Here is a 24,275-nt window from a genome sequence, read left to right as displayed (position 1 = left end):
AAAGAGAATTTGTATATCTCATTACTTCAATACTTTTGTTTAACTTTTTAGGTAATAATTGTGCAGAACAAGTTTTGTGACATTCACTTTTGACACCTGCACATGGTGTCAAATTTATGACATTTTAGTCCAAATCAATTTTTTTTATAATTAAATGTCACATTCATTTTCAACCAATATGTGTATCAAACTTCATAAGTAGCTGTATCCCAATACAAATCATTATATTTTTCATTTCAAATTACTTCCAATTAATTTTAAAATCAAAACGCCTTTTTTTGTGGAAAATTAGATTTTTGACATTTACGACATTATGGCATTGTATGCTTAAATTAGTCTTGATTGTAGTAAATCCATGCAAATCACTTTTGTGTCATAAATACCTTATTTTTACAAAGTATAATTATTATTGGCTTTATAAATGGCAAGAAACTTATGAACATTAACTATAGGTGAAATGGAAATCTATAAAGAATATAAAATAAAGCACTTCAACACAATATTTAATTGAACGCTTTTTGTATCTAATACAAAAGATTTTAACAGTCTAATACTATGTTTTGTATTTATTTACGTCTATAGAAACATAAATTAGAACTTTAATGTTGCTAATATATTTATTTTTAATATCCTTCTTATTCAATAATATTAACTTAATAAAATTGTGATTTTTTTCTTTCAAGTGAATTGCAATACAAAAGTTAAAATGTAATAAACTATAAACAATATTTACACATGTTAAACTATATTACAGTAACACTCAGTATTCTGTATACACTGAAGTTTCTACAACCTTTCAGTTATCCATTTCTCTCTTGGACGTTTACTTACTTCTTCATTCAAAGGTCCTAACAAAACCCTTCCTTCACAGACATCACGGTTTGGATCAAGGTATATTGAAGCTACCTTCACTATATCCTCTTTAGTCACACTCATCAACTTAAGACGATGGTCCTTGAACTCTTCCTCAGTGATCCCATAGATGAAATCTCTAGATCCTTGTGCACCTGGAGGAATTGGAGCATCTATGGCCTGGAAAGTACCTAATTTTGACTCTTCGACATCTTGTTCAGTAAAATCACCTTTATTTATCCAACTTAATGAGTCATCAAAAGTGTTAAATGTTTGGGCGGGATTAGGGTCTCTGTATGAAAAATAAGAAATAACACCTGAAGGTGTTAAACGAGCACCAGCACCATAAGCCCCTCCCTTTTCTCGCACCATGGGTAGCAAGTATTTTGAAGAAAGGAGTCGACAGAGAATCCTCAAAGGAGCGAAATCTGCATGAGTGTAAGGGACAGTAGGTATGGATTTGCTAGTATAGTTAACAGGCAGTGGTATCTCAAATTGGACACCGAGTTTATGATTTTTATCAGCCATTTCATTGTCATGTACAGAAATAAAAGTATTTTCAAAAGAACCCTGTAATGAGTTTACAAATGACTCTACAGCAGATTCCACTTTTTGTTTACTTTCATGGGAGTAATTCACAGCTAATCTCATATACTTTTTACTGAACACATTCTTAGCAACAGAATCTAATTTGGACAAAACTTCATCATATTTGTTCTGTTGCACCATACTGCATAGCCATGTGACATATCTTAAACCACTGTTTTCTTCATTTCTGAGAGCCGCAGGATTCACCAGTGCGGCTGATGCTCCCATAGCATATAAGTGACCTTGATCAGCCAAATTACTGACCATTTGATCTGCACTGGACTTCATTAGTGTTTCTAGTCTACTTTTGTCCTCAAATGTAACATTATTGAATATCTCTCCCCATAGAGAAAACATAGTCTCTATATTTGAATCTAAAGCATATGATGAGAACAAGATACCATTTTCATAACCGTTACTGTCATTTTTATTTTCAGAGAGATGAAGGGAGAGACTCAAACCTCCAGTTTTTAACTGTGCTAATTGGTCAAAGTCTCGATAATTGTGATATTTTGTTCCCATTTTTGTTGCTACAGTCGTAAACAGTGGAATATAAGGTTTAATATCTTTTGAAATAAAAGATGTATCCAAAATACCTTTTAGATAGGTCAAGTTGTTTGTAGGTTGAGCACAAAATTGAACTGGTACACCACCATGTTTACTATATCTTAGTCCAGAACGTTCAATGTCTTCTTTTAGATCACTTGATTTTAAAGTTGGTAAACAATCCACATTTTGTTTCTTGTCTTGCTCTTCCCTCAGTTTAATTCCATCCTCATATAGTTTATTTTTCATTTCGGTTGTAAGTGAAGATAATTTTAACTGTAAAAGTTCATTTTCTTGTTTCATTTTCTTTTCATCATACTGTTCATCTGGAGTCATGGTTAGAATTAGCTTATGGTTATTTACTTTGAAATATTGTTCCACTTTTTGCTGAAGGTATCGAGGGTTATTGGACATATTTGTTTTGAGGTTTGCAACTAAGTCATTAACTCTTAAAGCTTTTAATAAATCACCATTGTGGTTCCATAAAGATGACAAACTAAAAAGAAATCGCATACCAAAATCTGAGGCCTGATGTTTGGTATTTAATTCAATGTTGTGTATGATAGCATCAATGCGACTCTGGTCAAAACCCTCTTCAATAACTTTATCAATTGTTTTATTACATGTATCTGTAACCCAGTCAAAGTCCTTAGGATTCAGGCCTTGTAGTCCAACGGAAAAGAAAGTGTCTCTGGTATGACCTTCAAATCCTGTAACTGAACTAAAGCTAGATCCCACATTGGGTTCAACCAAACTTTTATAGAAAGCCGAGTTTGGCCCACTTGTCAAAAGTTCTGACAGAACCTGTAAAACACATGTTTCATTAACATCTTTAATGTCAGAACACAAATATCCTACAGCTAGTGTTGATTGTTTATTAGGGTCAGAAGCCATATTATCTACTTTCCCGTAAACATGATCTCTTTTTTCAGATGTCCATCTTTTTTCAAGTGGTACTTTGGTAAATTCAGAAAAGTCTTCTTTTACTTTTCCATAATTTCTTAAATAGTTATCATTGATGAATTTCAAATGATTTATTAATGAAAAATTTCCATATGAATAAAACCTTGCGTTACTAGGATGGTAATACTGAGCATGAAAAGCTTTCAGTTGATCATAAGTTAGCTGAGGTATATGTAGCGGGTCTCCACCTGATATAACACTGTAAGTATGGCTTGGTAAAATTTTATTCATCAAACTTTCCCCAAATATTCGTTGATTTTCAGATAATGCTCCTTTCATTTCGTTAAAGACCACACCTTTAAAGATTATGGGAGAATTGGGATCATCCACATTTTCATGTTCAAGTCTCCAGCCTTCTTGGCGGAAATCTGACTCTTTTAGTTGAGGATTAAATACTGCATCCATATAGACGGACATCAAGTTGTAATAGTCTTTCTGATTCTGTGTAGCAAATGGATAGAGAGTGAAGTCAGGCCAGGTTTGTGCATTTATAAATGTAGCTAATGATCGGTTCAACATTTTAAAGAACGGGTCACGACATGGATATTTCTTGCTCCCACAGAGGGTGGTATGCTCCAGGATGTGGGGAACTCCAGATGAGTCAAAAGGAGTCGTTCGAAGGTGGATTGAAAAAGCATTATTTGTGTCCTCTCTTTGAAGATGTAGATACTGAGCCCTAGTATCATCATGTTGAAGACGAATTGCTTTTAACTGGAATTCTGGTATATTTGTAATTTGTTGTACAGTGAATCCTTCCAACTCTTGTCCTTCTCGAAACTCCGATTCAGAAGATTTGGTAGCTAATTTTACTTGTTGATAACAAGAAGCAGTGTTGTTTATGTAGCATTTTTTATCACTCGAAAAACCAGGCCAGTTTTTGTATTTAATAGGGAAGAAGCGTGCTCTCCACATCTTTCTGTAACAAAATAAAACAGTTAATATTGTTTTCATTTAATACAAAATTTAACATCCAAAATAGCACAATAAGTAATTAACAAGTAAACCTTATCAACCTATCATATTAATCGTTATATTTCCAAGGTGTCATGGAAGCATATTATCACTTTGGCGCATCTCTCCAGTTTGCACTTGACTGGGCATGTCCCAAGGTAAGATCTCGTGCTAAGCAAAAAAAAAAGGGAATAATTATTACTTATACTAGAGAACTGTTTATCTTTAAAGAAGAATTCCTGAAAACACAAGGCAAAGTTTTCCCTAACTGGAAATGCAGATAACAAACAGACTGCCACCAAACTTAAGAAAACATATGACCAAAAACAAACAGTCAAGGCAGGAGGCCAACGCTACATACATACACTAATCAAATAATGAGCCCAAAGCTATCTGAAACACAATAAACAAGAACCAAAGGAAGATATGCTCTCAAACTTCTAAAATAGAAATATATCATTACGGAGAACTGTTGAGGAAGAACTGTTGACAGATACTGGCCAAATAGCTAATTGTTTTAACGATTTTGCAAACATAGCTGAAGAAACGCTTAAAATAAATAATATAAACAATGATTCAGCCCCAGCTACTCAACATGTCCAAGAGAAACTCTAACTCTGTTGGTTCAATTTTGGAACCAACAGCTGATGAAATGTACAAAATTGTAAGTTCTCTAAGGTGCTCATGGGTCATTCTCCACTAAGTAGCAAATTTATGTTACAAAACTCTAGCTCTGTTATTTATAGTCTGAGAGATGCGGTGATTTTGAATATTAATAGAGGGAACTGGTTATCACATGATCCATAATTAAAAAACATGTTTCTGTATGTGCAATCATATTTAAAAAATTAATAAAGTACCATTTTCTCTCTACTGTGGCTTGTGACAACCTTGAGTTCACTACTTGTTTGTTGAATAATTAGGCTGTTTTCAAGGCTTTTAAGGATGAAAAATATATATATGTGTCAGTATGTCCTGTAGAGAAGAGAGAAAGCACACAAAATTTATCGGTCTACTGACGAAAATACACGGAGCTTTGAAGCTGTGTTACAAGAATCAAATCTCTCAACCGTGTCACTTTTTGAAATGCGCGCCAATACGTAGTGGGTAACCATAGAGAGAGTAACTAATGTTGGCAGTTCTGCTCATCACGTGATCGTTAAAAGGCAGGAATCTGTTCCCTGTAAAACGTCTATTTCCCGGTCGTTTCGACGTTTTTGTGCTGTAAAAGTGAAGTTCCTCACCACAGACATCTCTCAACTGTGGAATTCATAACTTCAAACAGGTAAGTATTATAAATTTCTTTCTTTCATCAAAGTTTAGTGGTGAGGGAGTAGTTTACACCCACTTTTACCCTAACCTCTCAGCTTCAACTGGAGTCTCACAACATGCATCCAAATGCGAAATTCTCTCTACCGTGGTTCTCTCAACTGTGGACCTAAACTTGCCAGGGTGGAGAGAAACATGACAGGGTGGAGAGAAAATTCACTGTTTCGCAAATTTTTGAAGAAGATATATAGCTATTTGGACTGTTAAAAAGAAATATTTGTCCTTCCACATAAAAGTAATTTTTTAGGTAATTAAAATACAGCTCGCGGTTTATTAAAAGATATTTTTATTAAACAGTTGTCGAGGTCTTCTTTGAATCTTATTTTAAAAGTGTTTTAAGCAAATCATTGGCATCAACAGTAAACAAGCTCATGGTTTAAAATACACAAGATATTTATCATAATGGGCCTGCAGCGATAAGATAAGACGAGAGCGAGTGGCAGGAAATACATAGTCTAAATATAGCTCACGCATTTCAGGTGAAGCGATAACAACATCCGATTCATTGTTTGATCTAAATTCGGTCAGTAGGGGTCTGGGTCACTATTTACGATACTATTCACTGCTACAGTAACAGTTGAGGAAAACAATCAGCTGCACTACATGCAGAGAGTAAACTCAACTGAGTAATTCTTCAACTTCTACATACAGCTGCGTTATAGGTGAATTTTATGAAAGATTTTTAAAAAACTTAACAAAAACCTTGCTATACAATCTTAGTTGACTAGCGAAGGTGTTCAAGCAATCTTACAAACATTATTATAATTATTTGGAGGCAATTAAAAATGTACCGCTTCGTGAGCTCTTCACTGTGCCGCTTGGCCCATTCACTGCCTGCACATCAGTGATCCGCGATGGGTTCCCGTGCTGCACGAGTAAACACTTTTTAGACATTTTTGTTTTACGTGTTAACAAAACACTTTTTTATTGAACTGAGTTTTGAAACACCTGATATTTGATTGCAGAGCTAAATAATGGGGAGGAAGAAAGCGGATCGGGAGGAATCTCTATTGAAAAAAAGGGTTGCAGAACGCCTGAGAAGAGAAAAAATCAAGAAGGATCCAACTCTTGCAAAATTACAGGCTGAAAAGCAGGCAAAATGGAACAAAATGAAGAAAGAACAACAGAAGCAGATGACTAACCGACAACAACGAGAACTGCGCAAGAAATGGCGGAAAAAAGCAAAAGAAGCGTATGAGCGAAAGAAGATAAAGAAACAAACTTCAGATGAAAATTTGCAACAAGACGTAACAAGCTGCCAAAATTGTGATGGCTCACCACCAGTGCAAAAGCTAAATCATAATAAAAGTTTGAGTGCTACAAAAAGGGAAAGACATCAAGCAAAAACTGCCTACCAACGTTTGGTCAGTGAAAATAAAAAACTTGCAGCTAGCAGGGAAATACTCCAACGAAAAGTAAGAACATTACAAATGAGACTACTCAGAAAGAATTCTGGCTCAAAATCTGAGTCGCCTAAGTCAGTAGTCAAACAAGTAATTAAAAAAAATGATAAGAAGGAAATAGCCAGGCGTTTACTATTTGGTGAAACCATGAGAAAAACACTTAAAGACACATACTCAAGCTCCACGACCAAAGAGAAAGCTCTGCTTAAATCAAAGATTTCACCAAATTTTGAAATTATGAAGAACCCATCACTTGACCAACAACGGTTACTTGCGAACCAGAATGACTAAACTTACATATGCCTACGAACTGATGTCAAAAATTTCTTTGAACAAGATGATAACAGCAAGATCTGTCCTGGGAAGAAAGATTGCATTACAAGAAAGAAAATAAAGAAACAAAAGCGTTTCTTATTAGACTCTATCAAGAACTTGCATTGCAAATTTTGCGAGAATTCCTCCCATAAGCTTTGCTACAGCACATTCTGCAAACTGAGGCCATTCTGGGTCGTAGAACCACACGTTGATGACCGGAACACTGTTGCCTGCAAGATACATGCCAACATAGAATATCTGGCCGCTGCCCTTCACAAAGCAGGTATTGTTGACAAAGCAACTCCGAAAGGCATAGCTGAGAATATTTGCTGTGACAGTGGGAACATATCTTGCCTTCGAAGACAGTGCAATGCTTGCAAAGATCTTACAATTCCCTACTTTATAAATGATAACAAAGAAATTACTTACAGTAAATGGATTACAGTGAGCTCCCTGGTTAATGGAAAAAGTGTTAAAAATGTCACCAAAACAACTGTTACAGCAACTTCACATGAGGTAGTTAATTCTTTTGAAAAAGATTTTCATGCTTACATGTTCCACGAGTCGATTATGATTCACCAGTTCCGAAAAATAAAAGAGTTGAAGGTTAGGCTTGGTGAAAATGAAGTGCTCATTCACTGCGACTTCAGTGAAAATTATAATATGAAATATGCAAATGAAATTCAATCCTTCCACTTCGGTGGAAGCCGAAAGCAGTACACACTTCACACAGTAGAAATTTATTATCGAAAAAACATCTACAGTGAAACCACCTCTCAGTCATTTTGCTCTTTATCAGAATATAATGAGCACGGTCCTGTCGCTGTGTGGGCACATCTACAACATGTTTTTGAATACATCAAAAAAGAACTGCCCACAGTCAATGTGCTCCACTTCCTATCTGATTGTCCTGCAACACAATACAGGAATAGAACTCTGTTCTATCTTTTTTCGAGGGCCCTGCGAGCTTGCTTTGAAAACCTTAAATTTGCTACGTGGAACTACGGAGCTCCTGGGCACGGGAAAGGTGCCCCAGATGGAATTGGGGGGTGTCTGAAAAGGACAGCCGACAGGGTAGTGACACTTGGTAATGACATCAGTGATTTTAGAACCTTCGTTGAAGTTTTACAAACTGACACAAGAAGAGTGCGCCTCGCTATCGTTGAGGAAGATGATGTGACAACTTTGGCCACGATGATCCCCACCAAAGTACCTCCTTATGTGGGATCAATGAAAGTTCATCAGGTGGTTTTTTCCGCTTCATATCCAGACATTCTTAAGATGAACTCGTTGAGCTGCTTCTCTTGTTATGACTGTGAGAAGTACATTCTCGGTATACACCAACTACCTTCAGAAGCAGACTCAGAGCCATCATCGCTTCCAATTCTTGACGATGTAACAATGGCAGAAGATGACCCTGATGGTACCCAAGCTGTGATTATCGATGAGGCAACCCTTACACCTGGCGTCTTCCTGTTGGTAAAATTTTCTTCAATGGGAAAGAATCCAAGTACCAGCTTGTGGTATTCCTATGTGTGCTGCATCGAAAGAATTGAAACTGACGGAAAATACGAGGTTCAAGCTTTTCAAAGCAGTGGCTCAAACCGTGAATTTGTAATCATTGAAAATGATGTGAGCCATGTGTCAAAAAACGACATTCTTGAGGTTCTGCCAAGCCCATCCATGTTGGTTAAAGGACGAAAAATCGTTCAAGTCTTCAATAAGCCAATAAACATTAAAGAAAAACTTTAGTTCCTTCAGTGAGTTGTTGTAACTTTCCGATGGCTATAATATGCTAACAATCTATTTTTATCTTACATATAATTATTTAATTTAGTATATACTTATTTTCATATAAATACAAGAAATTAATGAGAATTTATAGTATTTTCCTCTCAACTGTGGTTGTGTTTCTCTCAACCGTGTGGCCATTTCTCTCCACTGTGGAAATTATTCTCTCTACTGTGTGTTGAAATATAAAAAAAATTAATATCTTATAAATGAGTTGTGATTTGTGCTTCCTGTTTCACTGACATCTTAAGCAAGGTACCTTAAACCAAATTAGTGAAAAAATTATGTTTTATTTTATAGTTTATAAATTGGAATTTTCAACTCTGAAATTTGCTACTTAGTGGAGAATGACCCTCATCTTCTTCTGGAGTAGATGAAATATCAACAAAGATTCTCAAATGTGGTGCTCGTGAACTCATAACACCCCTTGTAAAAATTACTAATTTGTCCACTCAGAATGGCATTTTCCCATCCAAATTAAAAATTTTCAAAATCTATCCAAAATTTAAACAAAGTAACCCTCAAAACATTGCCAATTACAGACCCATCTCTCTTCTTCCATCACTCTCAAAAATTATTGAAAAAGTATTTCTTATTAGACTCTTAAAGTATCTAAGAGAGAACCAAATACTAACTGACAAGCAGCATGGATTCATCTCTGGAAAATCTACCACAACTGCAATGATCGACCTAGCTGAATATATAATTGACAATATGGATCAGCAACACCATAACCAGCTTATACCTTGATCTCAGTAAACCCTCTGATTACCATGGACATTTCACTGACTCATATTGACTAAACTTCAAAACATTGGTATCCGACAAACAGCACTCAGTTGGTTTGAAAGCTATCTCAAAGGTCGAAAGCAAATAGTGGAACTTTTTAAATAATAACAATTTTACATGTTTTCATTCTAAATAACATTTTTACCAATTTTACTATGAAAAACACTCCTGTATAATACTAGTTTTACATCATTTGATGTAATAGCTATCTCTTAAGTTCAGACAAACTATTGATCTAGCTTTAGGTTTATTGTTATATGACACCATTGCAATTTCTTGATGAAACTGTAAATAAAGAATATTTTGAATGAAAAAGAGATATTGTTCTCACCCAAATAAAACATGATGAGTAACATATCTTTCTGAGAATACTGAACTTGTTAATTTTTACAACATACTGTATGAACGAGGATATAATTCATTTCCTTGTTAGACATACCGTTATGTATTTTGCTGTTTGAAAGGATAATCCTACTTTTCAAATTACTTGTGAACAAATAGACAACTTCATACCTTTTGTTACATATAATTTATCATTAACATTCTCCAACTTAGTGGATATGTTCCTTACCCCAGTAAAGAATATACTGAGAGCTTAAGGAAGATAGGTACCTGTAATGTGTTTGTGACAAAAGGTATACAGCAAAATAAGTTTGTTGATATATTTCCCTTTCATATTGTTGAAATTATTATCTTGTAAAATTGTCAAAGGTGACAAAATGACAATAATTCACACATTTCTCGATGAATTGAATAAATTAATTATGAGGTGTACTCCTATAGAAAAGGACCACCTGTATTCATGAGTCCATGACCCCTTCTAAAGCCATGGCTACAAACAATTTATGAATAATAAATCCTTACGGTTGGCTATAAGGCCTGGCCGAGTATTAGCAACAAGATTTGGTTATTGTATCCGAACAGATTTTTTATCAAGGTAAAGAGATTATTATGACAAATCTACAGATTGGTTTGGGAAGAGGTGTAGGTTGAATTTAACAAACATCCACAGGAATACTTTCCTGACAATAATTTTTACTGTACAGTGATAACTTTTTTGTCCGTTCTAAGCGAATTTCAAATCTTTAAGTTTTGGTTTCAAAGTGAACAAAATAACACGAACTGAACGAGACGACAGGACCAAAAAGTGTCCCTTCTACCCAATTCGGTAATTCAAAAGCAACCTGTAGGATCCTACGATTCATGTGTCGATACAAATGCTATGAGATGGGAAAACAATTAATTAGTGACTTTATTATCAATGGAATAAGGAATATCTCCTCCAAAGACAGCCAAATACTATTCTAGAAGTGAACACAAAAAGATATTTCTCAATGTAAAATCGCACACTGGAACAACTGATACATGTGAGGTGTAGACCAAATTGTTGCTAACATTGCTGTCAGAATTGCAATGACAGTGAAGAAATGGTATATACCGATTTTGGTGTGTTTTATTGACTTAACCTTCAATAATGCTGGTTATTGCCAAGAAGTTGTTACAAATGATTTTGTTCAGTAAACTTCTGTATCTTGTGATGCATCCTAATGGTATTTATAGGAACTATTTATAACCACATTTGTAATTTATAAGTTGTATTACTGGTTTTAATACTAGTTTTTAATAACATATTTAATCTCAAACAACAATTTTGAATTTTACAGGATGTAAACTAATTTTTAAGGACAAAAATATCAAATATAAATACATTTTACCTGGTAATCATAGGCCAAAAATGAAGCTTCATGCAACATTTCAAGTTTAGAGGTCAGTTTGTTCTCAAGAGATCGTGGGGATAAAATGAAATGAAAAATGTCTTTATTTATAGAGGCGAAGTTAGGACTTCGAAGTCTCCTTTCCACTTAACCTCAAATGTACAGATAGACAGAAATGAAATTTTTTAAACCCTCACGTGGTAGGCTTTGCTAGCATTCAGTCACAAACTACCCTAAAAATGATAATGCAGGTTAGTAATATTTTTTTAATACTAGAGGATGATATTCACGATTTGATAGTAGATGCTTTGGTGTTGAAAACCAACATATGTTTATATTTTCTTTATCAGGGCAACAAGGCACTCAACTGTAGAACCATAAATAAGTTAGACCAGAAGTGAACTTAACAACACTGGAACTGACACTTTTTGATCGTTGTCACTTTTTAGTTGTATGTAAGTTATACATTTTCTTCATTGGAACAAAAAGGCAAACTATAACTATGATGACTGAAAAATCTTAGACAGGAAGTAAACTAAAGGAGCTGAAAGTAGACACTTTATGATCAAAGCTGGATTTTGTTGGTATGTTGTATTTTCTTGATCGGGTGTACAAGGCAAACTCAACTATCCCACTAGAAATACCTTAGACAGAGAGTGAATTTAAACAGATGGTAGTTTACACTTTTTGGCTAAATTAGATTTTTAGGACTATGTATACATTTTTTTGTATACAGCTGATGCAAACAGCTGATGCCTTAAAAATTATAATTAATATTCTTGGTTATGAAATTTGTTTATTATCTGTATACAGATTATATTTCCATTCAATAGATTCTTTCATTAATGAGTTCTCAGTAGTTTTAAATAGTTTCAATAAATATCAATATTTTTTTATTGTTGGTGATTTGAATATAAATATATTAGAAAACACGCAACTTGTTGATAGCTATCTGAGGTTATTGGCGATGAATGGATTAGAAAGTTTAAATCATGAGCCTACAAGGATTGCGGCAGACTCGGCCACCTGTATTGATCATGTTTTCGCCCGTATTGCGTGCCGATACAGGATGTTAGTGGATGTCTCAACAATACACGCCGGTATCACTGACCACTCACTGTTGTGTGTGCGCTTATCACTGGCCGGTGGGGATGGGGAGGGGGACGAGCCCTTGCCAACCTCTCAGCCGCTCAGGACGCGCGTCAACTATGATAAGCTGAGACAGCTGTTGCGTGAAGCCGACTGGTCTGATGTTTACAACGATCAGGACCCGTCGTCTGCTTTTGACTCTTTCATTGACTTATTTCAGATATATATAAAACAAAGTGAAGAAATATTAACTTTTAATAAAAAAATAAAACAAATAAAATCTTGGATAAATGATTTTATTTGTAGAAAAATTAAAAAGAGAAACTCCTTATTCAAACTTGTAAAAAATTTATGAAAAAATAATGAAAAAGAAGCTTTTAAAATTTCTTAACAACACGCGTTTTTTTAGTCAAAATCAGTTTGGTTTTAGAGATAATATGAACACTGAAAATGCCCTAATGCATTTCATGTCAAACATTTATGACGGTTTTAAACCTAAATAAATGTACTAGTGGCCTTTTTTTAGATATAAAAAAAGCTTTTGATACTGTGGATCATGATATTCTACTTGATAAAATGCATAAATCTGGAATCAGAGGAGTAACAAACAAATGGTTTGAAAGCTACTTAAAAAATAGACGTCAATGTGTCAAAGTGTGTGCCACATACAGCGAACCTGGTACAATTTCTCACGGTATTCCTCAAGGATCCGTTTTAGGGCCAATTCTTTTCATAATATATATAAATGACCTATATGTAATGCAAAATTTGAAGGTAAAGTGACGTCTTTTGCGGACGACACTGCGCTCAGTTACGTAAAAGATAATTTGGCTGATATTCATATTGCTATGAATAAAGATCTGACAGCAATACAGTGGTGGTTCAAAATGAACCATATGTTACTTAGTACTGAAAAAAACGATGTATATTAATTTTAGCTTAAGAAAAGATGTATCGTTTGAAACACCCATAATTTATAAATGTGCAGGTTGTATTATGGATTCAAGCTTAAGTATCTGTTTAACAAATAAATGTTCAATCGTTGAAAAAACTAAAAATTTAAAATACCTAGGTGTTATTTTAGATCAAGAAGTTAATTGGAAAAATCATATAACAAATATTAAAACAAAGTTAAATAACGTAATTAGACTCTTTTATTATCTGAAAAATATGTGTTGCTCAAACATACTTAGAATGCTATATTTTGCACTTGTACAAAGTCGTATTGAATATGGATTATTTCTTTGGGGTGGTACTTATAACATAAATATGAATTCAATATACTTACAGCAAAAACATTTTGTCAGAATAATAACTTCAAAAAAAATAACTGAACCCTCTCGTCCACTATTTAAACAGTTGAAAGTTTTTCCTTTGAAACATTTATTCGTTTTTAAGATTTTAAAATGTTATTTTAGTATGATAACTTCTGTTCATCAAATTAATGAATACAAAAGTAAACTTAGAAATGCAGATAATGCTGAAGTTCCAAAGCCGAAAAATACATTCTTTACCAAATCTTTTATTTTTATTGGACCTTGGTTTTTTAACAGGCTGCCAAGCCACATTAAAAACTCAACAAATAAAATTGTATTTTTAAAAAAACTAAAAAAGTGGCTCCATGATATAGATAATATAGATATCGTTCTAAATATTCAAGTTTAGCTTTTAATATTATCACTTTGGGTTTTTATATAAATTTTCATTATTATCCTCTTAATCATTTTGACAAACACAATAGTTCTAAGTAGATGTAAATTCAAATTTAAATCAGGTTATACAGATTTAAATATCTTGTTTTGAATAGTTTTATGTAAATATATATTTCTTTTCCTTAGCGAGAATTTGGTTTATTTTTTGTGTGATTTTTGTTCGCTGATAACTATTTGTTTATTTATTGTTTTTATGCTGGAACCTCCGAACAGGCTAGCCTTGGAGGCCCTATATTTCTCTATATATAAAAAGTAAGATGTAGTTGATAATTATCTTTATGTTTTTGTTATCTCAGTATATTTTTTAGTTTCATTCTTGTACTTAGATTATTTACTTTTATGTATTCTTACGAGTAAATTTGTTTAAGTTAAAAAACCTTGTAAACTTTTTCATTGTGCTTGACATGTTTTTGTATTTAAAATATTGTAGATAAACTTATAGTTTTGAAGTCAGTCCTGGCAAGACATAAATACGTAAAACTGTCTACTATACATATATAAAAAAATTGTCAACTATATGTATATTGTATATATTGTGATGTAAAAAGAGAAATAAATTCTTTATTCTTTATTCTTATTCTTTATTCTTTATACTGAAATAATATGCACCTGACATTTCTTCTTCTGTTTGTAAAATATCTTAGAGGTATATCTTATTACTTCATAAATGCTTTTATGAGTATTTAAAAGTATCCTACAGTACTTTTAAAATAATAACTAAAAACAGATTTCGTAAGGGTTTACAAAATAATAATTACTGTATAAGAATTTTGTTGTATTATCATTACTTTTGGAATGATAATGAGTTAAAGTTGAGAAAGCTGATTTTAAACAGAAAACCATGTTTTTCTCTATACCTTTGGTTATTATAATCCTTAATAACACACACAATATTTTCTTTTACTCAAATACATGGGTGAATACTATCCAATCATTAGAAAATTATTTTCAAAGTTTTATAGGTATATATATTTTAATATGGTAAACATTTGAAGTGATATGTTTCACGTGTAAGAGAGGTCACCGGGATCAGCTTTGTCAGGGATCTTCTTTAGTAAAACAAACTATAGAGATCCATTAATCTACATGAAATGTAGGTTTAGATGGGACCAGAATGAAATAGACAAATGTTCGGAAAGTTCAATTGATTCCACATCTGATGAAGCTATTCTTCCACATACTGTCAGGGTTAGACCAAAAGGTTAAGGCAGAAATAGGGGTGGGTGAGAAGGGGCGAGGTTGGGGCCGTGACCAAAACCTACAATAATCCTAATTGTGAACACATTGGAGAAAGGTTCCTGAGAGTTGGGGGATCGTACTGGATGGTGTGAAGTGACAGACCAAACAGATGAAGGGATAAGACCTAATCATTCCAGATACTTCAAGAAATTACTGGGCAAAAACATTGTCCTCCATATGTAATACTCCATGTCTAGTGATTATTTAAATTTTTTTAAGGTGCCATTATTTAATACATTTGTCAAGTATATCAACAAATATGGAAAGGATTTTGTTGAAGCCACCACTGAACATGACATTAGGTCAGAACAATTCCATCTTTCTGGAGTATATTGAAAACCAAGTAACACCTTCGTTTCCAAGGATGAAGCCAAAAAACTGTGTTCAGACTATTTAAAAATGTTTCAATATGGTTGACACAAAAGATCAAGGTTGTGTAATTTTATTGTTTGCACAAAAGTTGTAGGTCTTTATTTAAAAGTGTAAATAGAGTGAAACCTTGGATCTAACCTCAATATACTGAATTCCTTGATAAATCAAAGTTTTGTCACCTACTGTTAACCTCTAAATATATTGAAGTGTCAGTTTATCAGAGCAACAAACTGAAGTACAGTACCATATTTTTCATGTCGAAAACTTGAAACCCTCGCAACGGACACTTTTTTTTCTGTTACCGCCAGTGGTGAATCACCACTCCACCCCCATTTGATTTGGACATTACCATAATTCAGGCGAATTTAAGTTAACTGTGCGGGTTAGATTTTCAACTATAAAAGTACAATGGCAAAGATATTGTATTTTGTAATGACTCATTTCATACACCCATCTCACATTCATTTCAATATTTAATTTAATTTAGAAATTTATTAGTAATAATAATTAAATAATTAAGGAACAATTATTTATAAATTGTCTCAAATTTTAATACAAACAATAATAAATACAAAATTAAATATATCAAAATTAATCAAAATTCACCTTATTACATATAAAACTCAAAAGTTATGAAGTGAACTAAAGTCAGTGATACAGTGTGCAGGGATGATTGATGAGTGAAGAGAGCAGAGGTTTAAAAGTTTAGAGGAGAGATGGATATAGAAGAAGTGAAGCAAGATTAACATTTTAAATCAAGAAACTGGTTACATTTATTCAGCAGTATTTGAAAGGTTACTTTATTAAATTCATATTATCATTGAAGTACAGAGAAGCAGAAGACAGACATTGGGTGAGAAAATTCCTTTTAAATTTAACAGTGATCCATTGGAAGAACATAAAACTCAGGAACATTCGATTTGGCTAACAATTCAAAATTAATATAATTAAAATTTAACAAAATTATTTTTAAAATTACAATATCTTTTATTAAAAACAATACCTAATATTTCTATTTCATTAAGCCAGCACGACCACCCTGCCCTAAAATTTAAGAACTGTATTTAAAAAACTTTACCATTAATGTATCCTCCATCTTGTTTCAAAATTCAAACCTGTATGTCAATTAATTTATCATCATTAAAGTTCAAATTTGTATCATACTGAGTTATTTATTATTTCTAGCTATAATCATCAGAATACAAATTAAGTTTAACCATTCATTTATTTAAAGTGTATAGTAGTAGTATATTACAATTTATATAACTTTTTTCATATTTATTTCATATCACGATTGGTACTGTACTACTGTAAGTTTCATTAAAATAAAAAAAATTTACATTTATGTATAGTACTTGTTATAATTTTTCTTACTACATATTTCCCCATTAAGTATTCAAAATCAAGCCTACATCATTGCCGTAGTTGTTGTGGACCTCTTTTTATGTGGCCAATTTTGCCCTGATAATGAATAACAGAACAATAATTGTAAAACTCTATATATCAAAGTTTTGTATTTCCCCTTGAAGTTCGATACATCCAGGTTCCACTATACAAAGAAAACAAATTATAACAAACTACTTTACACTTAACCCAACTCGTTTATATAAAAGTAATCATTCATTTTTTGTAATAACTAATTTTGATATAACTTTCACTACTTACATAGAGCCTACTTTTAATGTTTTAAGTAAGAAAAATAGATAAAAACAAAATGAAATTCTACGAAAACTGAAGCTTGGTCTGTAGTCTCAAGTACATTCAACACAGGTAGGTTGACTTGGCACTATGGACTTGTTAAAGTGCGTAGTGATGCCAGCAGATTTTGCACTGAATGACACAATGTCTAGAGCGATTAAGAAGACACATCGTATTGTCCAAGTCATCAGTATCTTGTTAATCTAGGGCACAGATTGCAATATTATTTAACATAATTTTGTCTTGTTTATACTATTTATTTACCATTTTTTAGTTTTAATTGGGTTTTTAATGTCATAATTTTTGTATCATGTAAGTTTCTTTCTTTTAAACTCCCTTAGATTTGCTGAGTCAAGTAATATTTTCCACGAGCAACGCTCACATGATTAGATATGTATTGTAATGTAGAATCTTGGAGCATTGGAATAACTATTTATTGTAGTATCACTAGATAAAGGAATACGTCATTTTCCAATATATAATTTTTTATTGGAATTATATAATTATATATTGGAAAATGTTGTATTCCTTTATCTAGTGATACTACAATAAATGTATTGTAATACTTAAAAATTTGGCAAATGAATTTGAAACTCTCATGTACATTCAAGTCTTGTAAAATAGCTGATTTAAAAATTATTTTCTAAAGTTCATGCCTTTTGTGCCATCTCAAAACATATAACATGTAAAAAATTTTTTTATTATTTTAAGGTAATTAACTACAAAAAATATATTTAAAACTAGTTTACTAGAACTAAAAATATATTGTTTACAAATTGAATTTTGTGTGTGTGTATATATTATAGCCCCATTTATGCAATCTGAAGAATAAAGTATTGTTTTTTTTTTTCTAGTTATTAGGGGGAAATGTACGTTTTCCGTTCTTTAGAAATTGAAAGTTTTTTTCACTCCATCCCATTAGAGAATTTGTTAATAGTCTAGTAAAAACAACTCTCCACTAAATAAAGAACATATACATAATTACATTTTGTTATGTAAAGTTTATAATGATGTTAAGTAAATGAGCCATTCATTACATTATGTACATAAATATTGTATGCACCAGTTTACTTTCAGTAAACTTATATTATACATGTCCTAAATAAGTATGTTCAATAGGCAATTCAGTATGTTGTTCGGATAGGCTAACCCCACTATGGCACTCACAAGTTCATGAGATGTCCATAAATCTACACGTACATAGCTTGTGATAATAAGTCATTACCTAATGGAATCATAGCTCTAGATATAAAAGCCTTAACAGAACAAGGCTTACATACAAAAATCACTGTCAAATATCCTAGAAAGCCACCAACTATTTACACACAGACAGCTGGTTCTTGTTCAATTGATTAAAATAAGACTAGGCTGAACAGTATTTGATATCACTTCCAAAGAAACTGTCATTAACATTGTATATACTCTTATTTTTTTGGACGTAAGATACTTCTTCATTAAAATATTAAATTTTGGTCAGATGTCTGTGTGTGAAGTTAATGGCTGGAGTTGCCAATCATAATTTCGTTATTAACGTGTCCTGCTGTCTTTCTGAACAAAACTATGTTTGGTTTTTTGGTAAATAACGAATAACTACGCTTTTTAATATTTGAAATGGAAATGTCATTTTGTGGTTATATTTGTGTACAGTGTATCTTGTAATTCATGATTTTCAGCGTTATCTGTGCCAGATAGCTTATTTGATAGCTTATTTAAGTATTCCGTGGTCAAAACAGCATAGAACATCAACCCATATGTAGTAACCTTCACTGCCTCGTGGATAATCATGGTGTCCAATACTAAACTACTGCAGCGCAATAATTGTAAAACTGTAATATAGTTTTGAAAATTATTAAAGTGTTTAATTCTGGATTACATATATTTTAGAAAATTAATTTATTATTAACGTGTTTTTTCAAAGTAAGAGTGCGAGCTCCTTGCATAAACGTGTGTTGTTTTTACTCAATCAACATATCAGGAAAATGTGATCGGAAGTTATTAAGTGGATTGTAAGTAGATTGTAGATACATACAAACTTAAGAAGTTATGTTTACGTTAGTTTTGCTAATTTATTAAACTAAAGCTTTTTTACAAATTATTTATTTGTTTGTAGAAATTTTGATAAAATTGTTTGTGTTATTTTTTCAAATTTCTTTTTATAAACATCAGTAACAAGATTTGTGTTATTAACCGACAGCAATCGTCCTCCTGGACAAAACAATATGAGATTTCAGTGGATCAACATGGCAAAAATGAAGTTCAAGTTAGTAATAGTTAAGCAAATTTACATACTTATTTGATTTGTCCAGTTGCATTTCCTTGCTAGAAGTAATTGTCACAAGCATTTGTGATCATAACTTCTAGAATTTGATCTATTAATGATAAGTACTATCTCAAGGAATGTTTTTTGTTTGTCGCCATCAGCACAGGGCATCTGTTGCGATAACTGGGGTACTTATGTCAGCCCGATATGAACTTAGGTCTAAATTAACAAAACTATTGTTTATTTGGGTAAAATATCCAATTTCAGTATTATTGTTAACAACAATGGCTAATATCAGCAGCATCCAATAAATGGTTGACTCATGGGCACAAGGTCATAGATCATGTAACAACCAGCACAGATGTATAACTACAAAATATTACTTCCCACGAGAAAAATAGTTCCACTTTTAATGTTTTATAACTTCTTCATCTCTCATTTCTACCCCTTGAAACCGATACAAATTGTTTTGTTCCGGAGGACAGCAGTAGGTTAGTAATTAACGCAAAACTTGTATTTTGCCACTCTGCCCATTTGCTTTCACTTTTACCAAACTTGTAAACAAAACAAATGAAATTTAAATTATGTTATTGGATTTTGTTGTTTAAAATTAATAGTGAAGATTTTTTAACTTACGGAACATTAAGGCCCGTATCAGTAAAATTATCAGTTGGAGTTGTGTTATTAAGCTAGTTGTGATTATAATTTAAATGTATTATAATTAGCACTGTTCAATGCCTAATTGATTAAAGTTAGTGTTAAATTTTTACTTTGGCCACTTATTTGTTGTTTTTAAAAAAGGTAAATTCTTAAAAATTCAGTTAAAAAAACAACAGATAGCTATTAAATTTTGTTAAAGCCGGAATTGTTTTGATCTCATAATAGGCATTAATAGTAAACAGGTCAACAGTAATGAATCTGCCCATTAGTACAGTCTATCGGCAGCACCGTGCTGACTGCGCTTGTGGTGGTGAAAAAAACAATCCCTCAAGACAGTACTAATCAGTAAAATATAAAATTCCAAAATGGTGATCATTAATGTCTGAGATCTAAAAATATTACAAATTTACTCAACATACTATCTACGTAACAAGGCACTGGCCACTAATCACACAATCTAAATTTGCATTAGAAAGTAAAATAAAACGAAACAATATCTTTTTTTTCTCACCATTCTGAAAATAATAAGTAGTATACTTTAAAGTGCACTCATGACAACTTTTACGTTGAATATATAGTAAAACATCACTCATTAAAACTGCAAAGGAAATAAAGAACGACTATTTATGTAACTATATCTAACCAATTAGGAAAAGCAATGTCGAGATACCCAAAGTTACATAATAGCTAACAGGAACAAAATAACAAAGGAAAAATGATGACTAATCTTCATTATGGAACTAGAAACGATGAACAAATTTCACCATGGAGGTAGGCTAGAAACTGTGGCCAAAATTACAGACAGAAAAATACTAATTTTGTCTTCAAACACAGTTGGTAGACCTAATATTTCTGCTCAAATTCTCATGTGAATGTTGTCCTCTCCTCTAACCCTCTTTAGGTTTTTTTATCCTCCTCAGAAAATCTAGACCTTGACAGTGATACCTTAGTTTTCCTTTGTGCTTTCTGGAACCCCAAACTAAACCAATATTTTAACAAAAGTTCAAAATTAATATTTATTAATTGTAATAGATTGTTAATAAATTTACTGTTTTATTTTAATTTTTGAAAATGATTGTACTTATAGTAACAAATTTAGGTACGTCACATCACTTTTCATAAATAAAAAAAATTTAGTTTAGTCATATTTTTTATGGCATATGCATAATGTTTTTATACCATAATTATCTCCATATTCTCCTGAAAATAATAATGTATTAATTGTAAGTACTACGCTGCTCAAACATATTATAAACAAATTTGTATTACTTTCTATAATCTAAAATGCATATATTTCTTTGACACATAAAAATATAGCTTCACTATAATGCAATCCTAACGCAATTCAGATCGACATTATTGTTCCAAAATAATTGAAACAAAGTCAAATTATGTGTATAGTATTTGAGCTATGGCTGTTAGAGACGGGAAATACTGTTGTTTGTACCTATTAAAAAATAACGCGTTGAGATAAAAAGTTCCAATAACCTGTACCGCGGTAGCCTGTTAGCAAAAAAAATTTAACTAACTCACTACAATGTAACATAGACTAATAAAACTAATAAATTTATCTAAACACATATTGAACACACAATACAATATTGGGTACTACGAAGTCCTTAGTACATACGTGTTATAAATATAAGAGGTTAGAGATAACTTTAACAAGCATTCACGTGATCTGAGCTTGAATTTGGGTACTATCTCAAGGGATGTTTTTCTTATTTCGACAGAAGTGCAGATTGGCACCACTGAACGCCGCACTGATGGCTGAGGGCATTTCTGATTGGTATTTTCCCGACCTTAGATCACGTTCCAGATCAGTTAACTTCTCCAGATCACGTTGCACAATTTAGGATGTGATCTAAGATAGGGATAGTACCAATCGGAATTGCTTCTGGCCATTAGTGCAAACTTCAGTCGCGCCTTCAGCGACCCCGCACTGCTGGTGATAAAGGAAAAAACATCCTTCCCAAATCCAATAATTCTTAGATCACATAAGAAGCGTAAAGGTTATGGTTTCACTTTGGTACTACTAGTAACATTGCAAAGTGTAATATTTCCATTCCCAGTCTCATTGCTTGCACGAAATGGCCTTGGCTGTTAGAGGTTAAAGAGTAACCCAAAACAAAAAAAATCATTGAGAACACCAAATCTCAGCTTATGAGCCCAGCTGTTATTGAAACAATAATGTATTAGTAACAGATTACCACTGAATTACTGTTAGTGACACTAATACTGCAAATCTGTAATGGCAGCAAGCGCAGTGGTTATGCACATTTTATCTGTCAGACATATCTATCCTATAAAATAGTAAAAAGTACGCTAAGTAAATGTTATACTGTTTTGTTTGTTATATTTTATAGATACACATATCCTAGATTGTGTTTTATTCACCATAACATTATTACTTTTTATACTGTAATTTGAAATAGAACATAATTAAAATACAACGTAATTTGGTTTAAGTAGTTGTAGCGAGGATTCTTTACTTATGGATATTGATAATTCAATTATCGATCACTAGAGTGTTGGACGCTTATTATACTGCAGTCCCCTTTTAAGTAACCACAATAGAATCATATTTATGATTATATAAATTATAGAAACAAAACTGTACCACGAATGACGTTATATAAAACCTATCTATTTTATGTGTATCTATAAAATGTAACAACCAAAACCGGTTCACTTTAGTTTCTTTTTACTGTTTTTAAGGATATACTATGATTCTATTGTGGTGGTGGGCTCTTATTATACTGCAGCCGGCTAGAATTGTTTGCACCACATCTAAGAATTAACAAAATTATAACTAGGCGTAGTAAGTGTACCACCTTTTTAGGGTACTCTGCAATATGTTCAATACAGCATGTTTCTATTTTACTAGAAATTACTGAACAAATAAGCATAAATGTTTGAACAATGTGATAGAAACACTAACCTCAAATAGAAATAATAGTAACTATATTTTTCTAATTAAGTTTAAATCCACAAAATTGTGGTACTTCTTTTTAGATTTTGATATACATTAAGTCACAAACAAAGAAATATAACCGTGATTATTAGTTATCAAACATCGTACCAATATTACATCACCGCACTGCACTAATTTTCAACCTCAACATTTCACCTTTTTTTAGTTTCTTTACCAATCCAATACCAACTCCCCTATTCATACGACTCTTTTTCTACCTAATCCTGTAGATTGTTTTTTTTTTATGTCAAGGGTTTGCTTTTTACTGGGTAAGTCAAAAATGTATAAACCATATAGTAGTTTTATTGTACACTGGATTGTGTATAATGTGATTACTATAGAACAGAGATTTTTTATTTGGTACATTGATTATGCGTAAAACATTTTGGTTATCAACGTTCTTGGTACATCCTGCAACCTACTCTGATAATGATATTCAAGTTGCAATAAAAACATATTAGTACAGACAATACGAACAGCAAGTTAAAAACTAATCTTTACGATAAACCCGTTACTGATGCATATAATAATATATTTTACACCAAATTTGCTGTGAGGGACAAAATCGACAAAATTAACGATCTATAATAATGAAACTGACGAACTAGGGAACAATTATATTTAAAAAATATAAAAAATGTTATAAATTATTTCATTTTTGCCAGTGAGGTCTCTTTGAGAAAGGAAAGAAGTCTCTTCACCTACTCCTTATTTTATATGGTACCTTCCAACGAAGCTGGCAGATTCACGTAGCGTATGTGTCACAAATAGCAAGGGAGGACAGTCGTCAAGCACAAGTTCCACTCACTCTACTCTGACAGCAGTGCCGCAGTGAGGCTCGGGTCGTGAGTCAGCAGTGCTTGACTAGGTCGAGGACGACACACACTGTCTCCTCATGACGGCTCTGACGGACGCTGGGTCTCATGGTATAACCCTGGATTATGGAACTTTCAGAGGGTTCCATAATCCAAGCTGCTTTTGATTCCATCAATCCAATACTGTTTTTGATTACCTTAGCTTGTTATTGTC

At 32.5% G+C, this 24,275-nt stretch overlaps 1 protein-coding gene across 1 annotated transcript; it reads right to left on the bottom strand.

Annotated features, from left to right (window-relative positions):
- Positions 1-486: 486 nt before the first annotated feature.
- On the bottom strand, positions 487-23,437 carry LOC124357783 (presequence protease, mitochondrial). The gene is made up of 2 exons (XM_046809837.1): positions 23,214-23,437; positions 487-3,865 (listed from the first exon to the last, which is right to left on the bottom strand). Exon 2 carries the CDS (start codon positions 3,859-3,861, stop codon positions 787-789), a length of 3,075 nt encoding a protein of 1,024 aa, XP_046665793.1. The 5' UTR covers positions 3,862-3,865; positions 23,214-23,437; the 3' UTR covers positions 487-786.
- Positions 23,438-24,275: the final 838 nt, after the last annotated feature.

This window comes from Homalodisca vitripennis, chromosome 3 (genome assembly GCF_021130785.1).
Source record: "Homalodisca vitripennis isolate AUS2020 chromosome 3, UT_GWSS_2.1, whole genome shotgun sequence".
Lineage (NCBI taxonomy): Eukaryota > Metazoa > Arthropoda > Insecta > Hemiptera > Cicadellidae > Homalodisca > Homalodisca vitripennis.
The sequence above is the reverse complement of the archived record's forward strand: the minus strand, read 5'-3'. Positions and strand labels throughout refer to the sequence as shown.